At 40.4% G+C, this 14,491-nt stretch overlaps 1 protein-coding gene across 1 annotated transcript in view; it reads left to right on the top strand.

The window, feature by feature from the left end:
- The window catches only part of Man1a2 (mannosidase, alpha, class 1A, member 2), a 123,271-nt gene that overhangs the window by 18,089 nt on the left and 90,691 nt on the right, over positions 1–14,491 (top strand). The window contains exon 2 of the mRNA NM_010763.2: positions 11,111–11,366. Within this exon, the coding sequence (NP_034893.1) occupies positions 11,111–11,366 (256 nt within the window). The remainder of the gene's footprint in view (positions 1–11,110; positions 11,367–14,491) is intronic.

Raw genomic sequence — 14,491 nt, 5'->3', positions numbered from 1 at the left:
GGCCTCATAAAATGAATTAAGTTTTTCTCCTTTAGTTTCCCAAAAGCGTCTGTGGAGCTGATAGTAATTTTGCCCTAAGTCCTTGGTAGAAGTCTTCAGTGAAGTCATCCTAACTGATGTTATTTGTGTGTGTGTATGAAAGATAGCTGTTGTACCTGTCATTTCTAACATTGGAAACTTGTTATGATTTCAGTGCCTTTCACCCAGTAACTAAGAGAAATGTAGGGACATAAAACCAACTTGACTTGACATTTGTATATTCTTTTTTTCTTTTTCTTTTTCTTTTTCTTTTTCTTTTTCTTTTTCTTTTTCTTTTTCTTTTTCTTTTTCTTTTTCTTTTCTTTCTTTCTTTTTTTTTTTTTTTTTTTTTTTTTTGGTTTTTCGAGACAGGGTTTCTCTGTATAGCCCTGGCTGTCCTGGACCTCACTTTGAAGACCAGGCTGGCCTCGAACTCAGAAATCCGCCTGCCTCTGCCTCCCGAGTGCTGGGATTAAAGGTGTGCGCCACCACACCTGGCGATTTGTATATTCTTGAACCGGGGAGTGGCATCATTTGGAGGTGTGACCTTGTTCCAATAGGTGTGACCCGGTTAGAATAGATGTGTCACTGTGGGTGTGGGCTTAAGATCCTCATCCTAGTTGCCTGGAAGTCAGTCTTCCACTAGCAGCCTTTGGATGAAGATGTAGAACTCTCAGCTCCTCCTGTGCCATGCCTGCCTGGATGCTGCCATGCTCCCACCTTGATGATAATGGACTGAACCTTGAACCTGTAAGCCAGCCCCAATTAAATGTTTTTATAAGACTTGCCTTGGTCATGGTGTCTGTTTACAGCAGTAAAACCCTAACTAAGACACTACCCAATAATTGCAAAATGTACATTCTGTTAAATGCAGATGTAGCTGTATCAGTATAGATCTTTTTTTGGCTATAATAAAAGGACTTGGGTCATATGAAGTATGCTCTTAGCCTCAGTGAAAGCAAAACACCTTGGTAACATGATGGTACTGGATAATCTCCCAATGTCTGGGAACGGATACCTTCTGAGTCCTGGGTCAGAGGAGATGAAAAGTGCAGTTGGATGAGCAGTAAGGTTGCAGTGGACTCCAAAGCACTGGACTGTGCACTGAGCTGTGAGTTGTGTGCACAGAATGAAACAATCTTTATCCTTATTCTGAGATGCACTGTGTGATGTCGATGGAGCTGCTGCACATTAGGAAGAAGCCATCCTGCCATGTATTTATTTGCTTTTGCGATAGGGTCTTGGCAGCTTAGGCTGATCTAGAGCTCACTATGTGGCCCAGGCTAACCTCAAATGCATACTCTACTTGCCTCTGCTTCCCAAGTGCTGAGATTATAGGCATACATCATCATGCCTTGCTATTGGGATATAAAAGTGTACCCATTTAGGCTGTTCACTGACAGAATGCCAGGAATTATTTTGGTTCACAGATGCAGAAGTGTCAGTCCATTGTGGTGTGGAGGACATGGTGAAGCAGAGCAGTCTACATCATGGTGACACGGCAGGAAGGAACGGGGCAGGGACAGTATGCCTACCAGAACCTGCTTCAGTGGAGTTAGGGGTCAACACCTGAAAATGTCAGAACCTCCCAAAATAATGCCACTAGCTGAGGACCTACGCTTTAATATGTGAGATTGTGTATGTGGTTCATTTTATATTAAAGCTATAATACTCATGTAGAGTTAGGTGGGAGCTTGAACTGTCTCCTTTAAGTGATGACTTCCAAATCTACCTGTCCACCCTTAGGTAGCTGAATTCTGTGCTTTGTTGACCTTTGACTTAGCATGACTCAAGTCATACTTATCTTTCTCACTCTTTCCTTTTATCAGTTTCTTCTGTGTGTGTATGACTGTGCATGTGCACATACATGTGTCTGTGCATGCATGGGAAGGCCAGAAGTAGATGTCAGTGTCTCCTCTTGCTCTCTACCTTATTTATTGATTTATTTTGAGACAATCTTTTACTGAGCCTGGAGCCGACACATTTGACAAGAGCAGCTGGCTCCAGGGTCCTCTTGTTTCCACCATACCTGGACTGCTCTTAGAGGTGTGCATTGAGCTTTGTTTATTTTGTTTGTTTGTTGTTTGTTTTTATAAAGCAGGGCATGGAAGCACATGCCTTTTTTTTTTTTTTTTTCTTTCCTTTTCCCACTGAGTACACCTGCTGTCTTCTGACACACCAGAAGAGGGCATCGGACTCCATTACAGATGGTTGGGAGCCACCATGTGATTGCTGGGACTTGAACTCAGGACCTCTAGAAGAACAGTCAGTGCTCTTAACCTCTGAGCCACCTCTCCAGACCTTCAATGAGATTTTGCCAAGATTACAGGCATGCATCATGGCACCTAAGGTTCCGTGTGATGTGAGATATGTTTTTGTATGTTTGTTTGCTTGCTTTTTGTTTCTTGAGGCATGAGTTGAGGAGTGAACTCAAGTCCTCATTGCTTGTATGCCAGGGTCTTTACCAACAGAGCCATCTCACCACCCCCTCCCTTCTTTACTCTCTGTATTAATTAATGCTATTCCTTTCTTTCAAGTCACTACAGAAAAATACCACTTTTAACTTCCTTCTCTTATTTATTTACCCAAATTTATTTATTCTACCTTTTTAAGATAAAACCTTTTCTTTCCCTTTTCATATTTATTCACCCAAATTTATTGATTTTTCTCTTTTTAAGATAAAAAGATAACTGTGTCTGTGTGTGGGTATGAACTTACGTGTGTGAGGAGAGCATTGTATTCCTTGGAGCTGGAGTTAGAGGTAGTAGTGAGCTGACAGACATGGGTGCTTGGATCTGAACTTGGGTCTTCTAGAAGAACAGTAAGAGCTCTTAACCACTTAGCCATCTTTCCAGTCCCTTTGTTCTGACCTTCTAAAATCTCTAATATTTAGAGCTTTTACTTCAAATCTAATTTAGCACACCCCCCTTCATCTGTGTGGTGTCTTTGATCTTCTAGTTCCTTTTCCAGTCTCTGTTTTTTCTCTTAGTCAATCCTGACAGCGTCTTCTAAGACTAAAGTGCAGTTGTGTTGTTTCAAATTGAAGTTCTTTAGTATCTTCCTCTTGTAATCAGGATTTATGTAACTGCTATTCATGCTTTTGCCATCCCTACCCCTACCCTCACCCCCACCCATTTTCTTGTTAAGCTCAGTCTGTCTGTCCTACTGGTGTGTTCTCTTCTAGCCCATATGGTTTGCTTTCTTGACTTTAATAGACAAAGAACTTTGTCTAGTATGTTGTGCCCTTCTTTTGTGCCATCATACACTCTACTTTCTTGTTCAGCCTGGCAGAGTCCCATTCTTTTAATTTCTATTTGACAATCACATCTTTCTCTGCCTATATGCAAATCTGTTTTCAGGTCATACTCTGTATTGTTAACATATAGTTATATTTTCCATGTGTGGCTTACATTTTCTGTAACAGTTGTTGTGTCCTGTTTCCTCTGTTGTGATTTACTCATTGTGTACATACTCCGTTTACACATTTGATTTGCTCCTATCAGCAAATCCTCTCTCTTTCTCTCCTCTCTATCCCCTCCCCCCCCTCTCTCTGTGTGTGTGTGTGTGTGTGTGTGTGTGTGTGTGTGTTCCCAGAGCCTATTAAAATTACTCTTTACTTTTGGGGCATGCTGGCTGATTATCATTGAATTTAGTGAGTTGTAACCATTCATTTGAACTAAAATTATTATTAAGATGAAATCCTATTAAGACTCATGTTAGACTGATCAGTAAGTGCTCATTATATAAGCAGAAAAGAGTTAACAGCCAAATTGGTGATGTGTACCTGAGGAAAGACAGTGAGTTTGTGTTGATGGTCATGGGCTGCATCATCATGTAGCAACCAGTGCTTTGGAGCCTGGGAAGCCTGGTGATAGATTGGCTTTGATGCTTGGGCCTCAGTGGATTTCTCAGTGCTTGGCTTCAAATCTCAAGTCTTTTTCACGTGGCTGATGCATTGCTTGTATTGAGACAGTTAGACTTCTCCATTAATATGTCTGAAGCAGAGGGCTCACTCTTAAGGAATGGGGAGTCCCAGTGGTACGGTTTGTTCTCCGATTCTTAACATAATCAGTATACTAGAAAGTACATGATTTGGCTTACCATAATAGTGTACAGAAAGTTCTTTGTTGTTCATGTAAGAGTGCTATTCTGTGCAGATAGAGTACATCCATTTGCTACTGAGAATCATCTTAGACTGAATTGTGAATAACTCCCTTATAATAGTTGGCACCATTATATCCTGGCGACCTCTGAGTTTGAGAGGTCCTTCTGTCATGGCCTTGAAGGTGAGGCATTTTCTTTTTAGAAGATCTTAATTTTCTGCAGGCATGTTGCATTAAATTGTATAAGATTTCAGTTGTGTTGTTTCACTGTTTTCTTTACCAGTTGCTAGTTGTCCTCTAGTCATTTACTAAACCAATTCTTGCTCTGTATTGTACATTAGTAGCAATTTACATAACTTAGCTATTTTTAAAATTTTTCCTACATTCTATGAAATTTTCCTCTAATATTATTAAAACAAGATGCCTGAAAAAGGCTGTTTCATAGATAATTTAAAAATTTTAAGGCTGTTAATCTTAGCAAGAAAATAATAGACATAACCAAGCTCACCTGTGGACATAAACATGATATTACCATAGATGAGGCCATGAAGTGGACGTTGCAAGGCTTGGAGTCTAGAAAGATGGGAGCAGGGGCTGTGCTGGAAAGAGAGTGTTTCCTGAGCACGGGCTGGCGGCCCCTCCTTGTTGCACTCTTAGTTTTGTAGGTTCCTGTAGACTTGTGCCTGCTGGGACAAAACTCTTTTTCCTTCCTTCTATTCTTTCTTTCTTCCTTTCATCTGTTTATTTTTTTGCTGCTGACAGTTTCCCACTGCAGTCAGGTAGAAGCTGTGATAGCATCTTGTTCGCTCATCTTGAAGGAATTGCTTTTGTAGTTTAGGAATGATTATATTGAGTGACAAGAGTTATATTTGCCTTTGGAAAGTATCTTTTATTTGGTTGTTTTCTCTTTTTCTGCTTTGATATGAGGTATAGCCATCATAAATGGATATTGAATTTTATTTTTTTGTTCACTTCTAATGGATGATTTGGTTTTATTTCTTTGATCTACTAGTGGACAAATTTTATTGGTAGAATTTTCTAAAGCTCTTAATATTTCAGAATGAAATCCAGTTATGATGTGTTAGCCTTTTTCTAATGCTTTTCTCTAAAATGCTAAAATCTAAGGAGTTCAAATTTTATTTTTAAAACTAATTATAAAAATTATGTAAATTGTCAGTTCCCACATGTTGCTTTCAAATGTACTTCACTTGTGGTTGAGCAATTGAATCTAGCATTTAGCTAATAAAGTAAAATGTTGGGAGCTATTATTACTATATTACATGACAATATTATTACAGCTAGATGTTCTGTACCACATGAGTTTTAACATGGGTTTGAGGATGAATTTGGCAAGTTGCTTGCTTTAAAGAATTGTTATAGATAGCCCTTTGACTATCTCAGCACTTTGGCTAGGACTTGGAACTTTTTTGCTTTATTTCTTTTTGAGCCTATGTTACCTGCCTGTTGTGGTAAGCTTTCCATGACAGATTTGAACAGAAACCAAAATCTCTGAACATAATAGTTTTTTTTTTTGTCTTATTAGAAAAGATATTTAATCACACTTCCCAGCCTCTAGTCTCTCGTGGGTTAGGTGCATCTTCTCTCCCAGAGGCCAGACCAGACAGCCCTCTGCTGTGGATGTGTCAGGGGCTGGTCCAATGACTAGCTAGTGTATGCTGCCTGGTTGGTGGCTCAGTGTCTGAGAGATCTCAGGGGTCCGTGTTAGTTGAGACTGCTGCTAGTCTTCCTATGGGGTCACCGTCCTCTTCAGTTTCTTCCAGCCTTTCCCTAATTCAATCACAGGGGTCCCCGACTTCAGTCCAGTGATTGAATCTGTGTCTTTCTCAGCTGCTTGTTGGGTCTCTCAGAGGACAACCATGCTAGGCTCCCATCTGTAAGCAAACAGTGGGATTGTTGTATATTCTTGGGCCAGGGAGTGGCACTATTGTGTGGCCTTGTTGGAATAGGTGTGTCACTGTAGGTGTGGGCTTTAAGACCCTAGTCCTAACTGCCTGGAAGTCAGTCTTCTAGCAGCCTTCAGATGAAGATATAGAACTCTTATCTCCTGCAACATGCCTGCCTAGATGCTGCCATGCTCGTACCTTGATGATAATGGACTGAACCTCTGAACCTGTAAGCCAGCCCCAATTAAACGTCGTCCTTATAAGAGTCATTGCTTTGGTGGAACATTAGGAACTAACCAGTACCCCGGAGCTCTTGACTCTAGCTGCATATGTATCAAAAGATGGCCTAGTCGGCCATCACTGGAAAGAGAGGCCCATTGAACACGCAAACTTTATATGCCCCAGTACAGGGGAACGCCAGGGCCAAAAAGGGGGAGTGGGTGGGTAGGGGAGTGGGGGTGGGTGGGTATGGGGGACTGTTGGTATAGCATTGGAAATGTAAATGAGCTAAATACCTAATAAAAATGGGAAAAAAAAAAGAGTCATTGCCTTGGTCATGGTGTCTCTTCACAGCTGTAAAACCCTAATTAAGACAGTCAGTAATAGTGTTAGGCCTTGGAGCTTCCCCTTGAGATAGATCCGAAGTTGGGACAGTCAGTAGACCTCCTTTCCCTCAGTCTCTTCTCCATTTTTGTTCCTGCAGTTCTTTTAGACAGGAACAATTTTGGGTCAGAGTTTTTGACTGTGGAATGGCAACCCCATCCCTCCACTTGATGTCCTCCCTCCCTCCCTCCCTCCCTCCCTCCCTCCCTCCCTCCCTCCCTCCCTCCCTCCCTTCTTTCTTCTTCTTCTTCTTCTTCTTCTTCTTCTTCTTCTTCTTCTTCTTCTTCTTCTTCTTCTTCTTCTTCTTTTTTTAAAATAAGGAACATTTAATTGGGGCTGGCTTACAGGTTCAGTGATTTAGTCTGTTATCATCAGGATGCTCTCCCTTTCTACTGGAGGTGGACTCTCCCCACTGTTGGGCATTTCATCTAAGGTCCGTCCCTTTGAGTCCTGAGAATCTCTCATGTCACAGGTCTCTGGTACATTCTAGAGTGTCTACCAACTTCTCACCCCCTAGGTTGCACATTTCCATTCATTCTGCTGGCCATCAGGGCTTCTCTCCTGTCCCTCCACCCCCCACCCCCAGTACTTGCTCATGTTCCCTTTTCCCCTCCTCCTCCCCTCTCCCACCCAGGTCCCTTCCTCTCTCTTCCTCCTGTGATTGCTTTCTTCTCCCATGTGGGATTGAAGTATCCTCACTTGGGCCCTTTGGCTTGTTAACCTTCTTGAGTTCTGTGGATTGTACCGTAGGTTTTCTGTACTTTTTTGGCTAATATCCACATATTAGTGAGTACATACCATGCATCTCCTTTTGGGTCTGAGTTACCTCACTCAGGATGATATTCTCTAGTTCCATCAGTTTGCCTGCAAAACTCATGATGTCCTCACTCTTAATAGCTGAATAGAATTCCATTGTGTAAATGAACCACATTTTCTGTATCCATTCTTCCATTGTGGAACATCTGGGTTGTTTCTAGCTTCTGGCTATCATAGATAAGGCTGCTATGAACATGGTGAAACATGTGCCCCTGTGGCATGGTGGGGCATCTTTTGTGTATATGCCCAAGAGTGGTATAGTTGGGTCTTCAGGTAGAACTATCTCCAATTTTCTGAGGAACCTCCAGATTAATTCCAGAGTGGTTGTACCAGTTTGCAATCCCATCAGCAATGGAGGAGTGTTCCTCTTTCTCCACATCCTTGCCAATACGTGCTGTCACCTGAGTTATTGATCTTAGCCATTCTGATTGGTAAAAGGTGGAATCGCAGGTGCACATAGTTTTGATTTGCATTTCCCTGATGACTAAGGACTTTAAACATTTCTTTAAGTGCTTCCCAGCCATTCCTCTATTGTGAATTCTCTGTTTAGTTCTATACCCCATTTTTTTGATTGAGTTGTTTGGTTTTTTTGGAGGTTAGTTTCTTGAGTTCTTTATATATTTGGATATTAGCCCTCTATCAGATGTGGGGTTAGTGAAGATTTTTTCCCAATCTGTAGGTTGCTAATTTGTCTTATTGACTATGTCCTTTGCTTTATAGTTTCATGAGGTTCTCATTTATCAATTCTTGATCTTAGAGCCTGAGCCATTGGTGTTCTGTTTAGGAAATTCTTCTACGTGTGCTTCCCCACCCCCCAACTCTGTGCCAGTGAGTTTGAGACTCTTTCCCACTTTCTCTTCTATGAGATTCAGTGTATCTGGTTTTATGTTGAGGTCCTTGATTCACTTGGACTTGAGCTTTGTGCACGGTGACAAATATGGATCTATTTTCATTTTTCTACATATTGACTGCCAGTTAGACCAGCACCATTTATTGAAGATGCTTTCTTTTTTCCATTGTATATTTTTGGCTTCCTTGTCAAAGATCAAGTTAGCTAGAGCAATAAGACAACAAAAGGAGATGGAGGGGATACAAATTGGCAAAGAAGAAGTCAAGGTGTCACTATTTGCAGATGATATGACAGTATACATAAGCGACCCTTAAAATTCTACCAGAGAACTTCTATAGCTGATAAACAACTTCAGCAAAGTGGATGGATATAGAATTAACTCAACTCAGTAACCTTCCTTTTTACAAATGACAAATGGGCTGAGAAAGAAAATAGGGAAACAACACCCTTCACAATAGTCACAAATAATTTAAAATATCTTGGGGGTAACTCTAAACAAGTGAAAGATCTATATGACAAGAACTTCAAGTCTCTCAAGAAAGAAAATGAAGAAGACCTTAGAAATTGGAGAGAGGTCCCATGCTCATGGATTGTTAGGATTAACATAGTAAAAATGGACGTCCTACCAAAAGCAATCTACAGATTCAACACTGTCTCCATCAAAACTTCAACACAATTCTTCAAAGACATGGAAAGAGCAATTCTCAATTTCATATGGAAAAACAGAAAACCTAGGATATCGAAAACAGTTCTTAATAATAAAAGAACTTCTGGGGGAATCACCATCCCTGACCTCAAGCTGTACTACAGAGCAATAGTGATAAACACTGCATGGTATTGGTACCGAGACAGACACATTGGTCAATGGAATAGAATTGAAGACCCAGAAATAACTTATGGATACTTTTGCCTTTAAAGATGTAGGCCTTGTCTTAGAATAATTTGATGCCTTTTAAATTTTCACTGTCTTTTCCAGAATTTGTTGCTTTCTTCCTCTTTAGAGAAGCTGAAAAGGTATAAGAGTGCAGGTCCCAAAGGACAGTGACAATGTAGCCTAGTCATTACTTAGCTCTGTATATGGCTATGTGTGGGGAATGTGGAGTAATGAGAAGGGTAGGGCATGAAGGGATGAAGGAACCACTTCAGAACTTTACTGACTCTCAGCCAAGGGGTCTCTCATCTCTTCCAGTAATCATGTGTGCTTGGCAGAGGCCTTCTGTCATACTGAGAAAAGGAGGCTCAGAGAGGTGATATGTGTTTATTGTCACCCTGCTAATGAAGATGCCACAGGCCTCACTGATTGCAGAGTCAAAGAGATGTCCTTGGTTAGTGTGTTCTGTCTTGCTAAAAGGGCTCTGAAGACTAAAGTGATAAGGAGATTGTCACGAAGTAAGTTTTAGAAATGTGTTAGACATTTCTTTCACAAAGCTCAGGCCCTGTAAAATGGTCTTGATTCGTTGAGAAGCTTTGAAAAGACAGATGGGATATATTCTGTATCCCATGCCATCCACTTCAGCGCTGACTCTAGATTACTGTATAATTTGCACTAATCAGCCTGTTTGCAGAGGTTTGGGGGTGGGGGGGACGATGCTTTACAGTTATGCCTGTAAGCCTTTGCAAACACCGTGTTAGCCCCTGGTTTCCTTCTTCAGACTCTAGTACTTGTCAGGAAGACAGAAACTGCCCTTGAAAGAACCATTAAGCCCTTTGCTTTTCTGAACCTATGTGTATGCCTGTGCTTGCATAGAGTAAGTTGGGGAGACTTAACTGAAAGTGGCAGAACACCTAAGTGGGAGGAACTCCACAGAGTCTGAAATCTGGGGCAGGTAGTTGAGGGCTCCAGCAGGATCTCCCTTTTTCTTCTCTCTTTGGTCCATGGTGGCAGTTTGTTCTCATGCTGATTGTCTCATGGTTGTAGCTGTTTGAAGAGAAGGATGAATAGTTGGGTCAGTTTGGACTTAGCAGCCAAATGGCAGGTTTTTTCTTTTTCAGTTGTCCATTTCTTAATCCACAGAGAAAAATATTTCCTGGTAGACCCCCTTTTTCTTATTTATGAAATTAGGATTATGTGGGCAGGTGGGAAAGATTTGGGTGGCGTGGGTGGATTATGATGTATAACATTGGGCAGGCACAATTCTCTGTTATTTTTGGTAAGGTAGCATTGTTCTTCTTGCGCGCGTGCGATGAATTGAAATCTGAAACACTTGTGCTCTCAATTATTTAGAATAAGAAACACTGTATTCACCACTAACTAAATTAGAACTTTTATTTTTAAAAAAAGCTGAAGAGAGTTTTAATTAGTCTTCCTCAGTTGGGAATTGTTGCATTATTAAATCTTGGCCATTTGTAGAGTACTTTCAGCAGTATATGCTGTACTAAATAAATGAAAGTTTCCACCTCTAATTTCCCTTGGTCTCTTTCTTTCCTTGGTCCTGGGTTCATGTTGTCTCCTCTCTGCTGTTGACCACCACTGACTGACTTGCTCTGCCTTCTCGCTGCCCTCTTGTTCTCCTTGCCTCATCCTTGCCCTCTTTCCATGGATCCCTTCAAGTTACTGGTTGTAGTTCCTCAGGTCTCTGTTGTGGAATTAGAACTTCTTTGTAGGCTTCCTCTCTCATTGTAAAATATTAACTCAGCATCTAGAATACATTTTTCTTCTATATATTCTGTTCTTTGAGCAGATGACTTTCTGCTACCGATAATTTTTACCTTTTAATGTGGGGGACTAGAAAACAAGCCTTAGAGTTTAGTAGGAGAATTTTAAGGTGTTAAGTACTACTCTGACCTTTTTTTTTTAATTTATTTTTATTTCCCAGGGAAGAAGAAGAGCGTCTGAGAAATAAGATTAGAGCTGACCATGAGAAAGCCCTGGAAGAAGCAAAAGAAAAATTAAGAAAGTCAAGAGAGGAAATCCGTGCAGAAATTCAGACAGAGAAAAACAAAGTAGCCCAAGCAATGAAGACAAAAGAGACCAGGGTACTGCCGCCTGTCCCTGTCCCACAACGTGTAGGGGTCAGTGGTGGGGATCCAGAAGACATGGAGATCAAGAAGAAAAGAGACAAAATTAAAGAGGTAATAAGCTGAGGTTGGTGATCCAGAGACATGCAGTTTTGTGGCTGACTGGACACTGTGGTGTTGTGTGTACATCCGTTCATTCCTCAGTGTGACTGTAAGGATTGGAGGGCTCTCTTTTTCTTTATTGATCATAATATAAGTTTTTGAAATTGGCTCAAGTTTGTTTAGATGGTTAGATGGCTTCACCATGCTAGAGATCTTTTGAAGCCAGGGTTTTATAAAGGAGTAAGATCTGTGTATAAGTTTATTGAATAAGCAATTTAAAATATTCAGTTTGAATGGATTATACCAGATGCTGTGCAGAGCCTTTCATAAATGAGATTTTAAGCAATTCATGCTGTTTGAGCCATGTTTTAAGGAACTGTACTGCTATTAGGACCATGTTCCTTCCAAAGATTCTTCATGGATTAAATGATAGAAAATGGTTGATCTCAAAGGTCTTTAAATTTATTTAGCCCCAGAAGTCTTTCAAGGAATTTCTAGGAATTACAGATTAAGAGGATACCAACTCTAGTGAATTGAGTTAAACTGTGTTAATTGGGGTTCTTGATAATGTTGAGTAGAGTTTATAGTTACTGCTTGTGAAGCAGCTTCGTCAGGTGTAACAGCATCAACAAGAATACATTCAATGTATACAGTCACATATCTCTATATAGTCTGGGATGGATATGTTTTTAATGTATTTTAAAGTCTGTCAGTTTTTCTCACTGCCATGACATTTTTGACAGAAGCTACAAAAGGAAGGGACGGGGAAGGAAGGAGGAGAAGGAAGGAAGGGGAGGGAGGGTAGGTGGGCGGGCTATTTTTGGCTCAGTTAGACATTGTTGCGCCAGGGAAGGTGAGATGGCTAGTTATGTTGCATCTGCAGTAAGGGAGCAAGAGAGCAGTGAATCCTGTACTCAGCTGGCTTCTACCCTTTCCTTTCCTCCCTTTCGCCCCCAGTTTCAACCGAATGGGAAGGATGGAACCTCCCACTTTCAGGGTTGGTCTCCCCTCAGTGAAGCCTCCTGTAAACATCCTTATTGACATAGCCAGGGCTGTTTCTTGAGTGGTTCCTTATCCTGCTCAGTTGATGTTCCATCCTGATGGCCATCACCCTTGGCCTTGGTGTTGGAAGCCTTGCCCTTGATGAGTGAAGATGGGTGGACATGTTAATTTTTGCCTGTCACTGTGGTCTGTTTTACACAATGGCTGCTTAGTATACTTGTCTTGGGAGCATACTTTTTTTTGACAGCTTTTTGTTCAGATACCTTCATTATCCATTTTCAGATGTCATTATAATGTTTTGAGATATTTTCTTACATATGTAATAATTTGGATTGATAATCACATGCATTTAAGGGAGTTTAAGGCTCAGGCTCGGTAGTTTGCCAGACTCCATAGAGGTTAGCTTAGCAATGCATTGGGGCACAGCTTGTCCCATTCCTTTACCAGGCTTGCTTTGACTTACTGTTTCTAGTGACTTTTTGTACATAACTTCAGATTTTCCTTCTACATAATTATCCTTTTTGAATAGTGGTACTTTTCCTTTTTCTTTATTTCTGTTTCTTAGCCTACTGCACAGGCTAGACCTTCTGCTAACTATTTTTTGAAAGAAATGGTGAGAATCAGCAGACTGAGTTAGGTGCTTACTCTAGAGCACAAGTGCTTAATATTCAACTGGTAGGCATGCTGGGTCAGTTCAGGTTTCTTCAGGGTAGCCTCTTAGTGTGAGGATATTGCTTTGTAATTACAGTTTAAAGGTTTTTTAAAAAATTTTATCATGAATGTATATTGAATTTTGTGAAATGCTTTGTCTATATTTTTCTAAAAAAATCAGATATTTGTCTGATTTTTTAAAAACTTTTTTGTTAATATGGTAAATTTTATTTACTTTTTAAAAAAATGATAAACTCACCTTATATGTCTGGGTACATGAAATCATGTTAACATATTTTCTTTATACAGCAATATTTGTTTTAGAAGAAAATTTGTCTGTATTTGTCTGGAGTTTTCTTATAATGTTTTTGCCTAATTTTGGTATTTGATTACATAAAGCACGTTTTGAAGTGGTTTAATGAATGGTATGTTGTTAAATGATACACCACAGTTTACTGTTACAGTAAATGTTGTTGTGTAGCTCACAACTACATAGGTTGTAAGACACTGAACTGATGCTGGCTGGTACAGAGTATTTATTAGTTTAATGGCTTCAAATAAGGGCATTAGGCATGGCTGATTCTAAGTCTGTAATAATGCATTTGTATTTGTCTCTTTTCTTTCATTACTTGGTTTTTCTTTGATGCGAGAGAGTTAGCCGTTATCAGGATTAAATTATATAAACCTGTGAGATCCTAAATAAGATAATCTTCTGCTTCCTACTGTTAGACTAATATGAATACAAAGGACTTGATTATCCTACTTGATCCATATACCCATCCAGTCACTATGACTGAGAGCAAGGTTTGGCAGCTCACCACATGTGGGCTAAAGCTTTTCATTTGCCTGTTTTTGAAAAACCAATTTTAGTTGGAATACAGACATGGCCATTTGGTTACATATTACCTAGGACTGCTTTTGTAACGCTTTAAACCTTCTGATCTCTGTTCTAAAGGTAAGAGATTGTAGAATCAGGCTGGATTAGTTGGTGGTGGAAGCAAGACCCCCTGATTGACAACCCAGTCATTATCACAGTGAAGAAAGAGGGACTGTTTCCCCAAGTATTAGCACTTTATGAAAGAAAGGAATGCCAGATAACTACCTCTCTTTCTCTAAATAGCTTTCTGATTACATCTAATGTTTTGTTGTGTAAGTTGAAATTAAGTATAGTTGCTTTTCTTAGGGTTTCCGTTCCTGCAATGAAACACCATGATCAGAAAGCAAGTTGGAGAGGAAAGGGTTTATTTGGCTTATACTTCCATGTCGCTCTTCATCATCGAAGGAAGTCAGGACAGAAACTCAAACATGGCAGGAACCTGGAGTCAGGAGCTGATGCACAGGTCATGGAGGGATGCTGTTTACTGGCTTGCTCCTAAATGGCTTGCTCAGCCTGCTTTCTTACAGAACCCAGGACCATCATTCCGGGAATGGTACCACCCACCATGGGCTGGACTCTTTCTCATCAGTTACTAGTTATGAAACTG

This window comes from Mus musculus, chromosome 3 (genome assembly GCF_000001635.26).
Source record: "Mus musculus strain C57BL/6J chromosome 3, GRCm38.p6 C57BL/6J".
NCBI classification, from domain to species: Eukaryota; Metazoa; Chordata; class Mammalia; order Rodentia; family Muridae; genus Mus; species Mus musculus.
The sequence above is the reverse complement of the archived record's forward strand: the minus strand, read 5'-3'. Positions and strand labels throughout refer to the sequence as shown.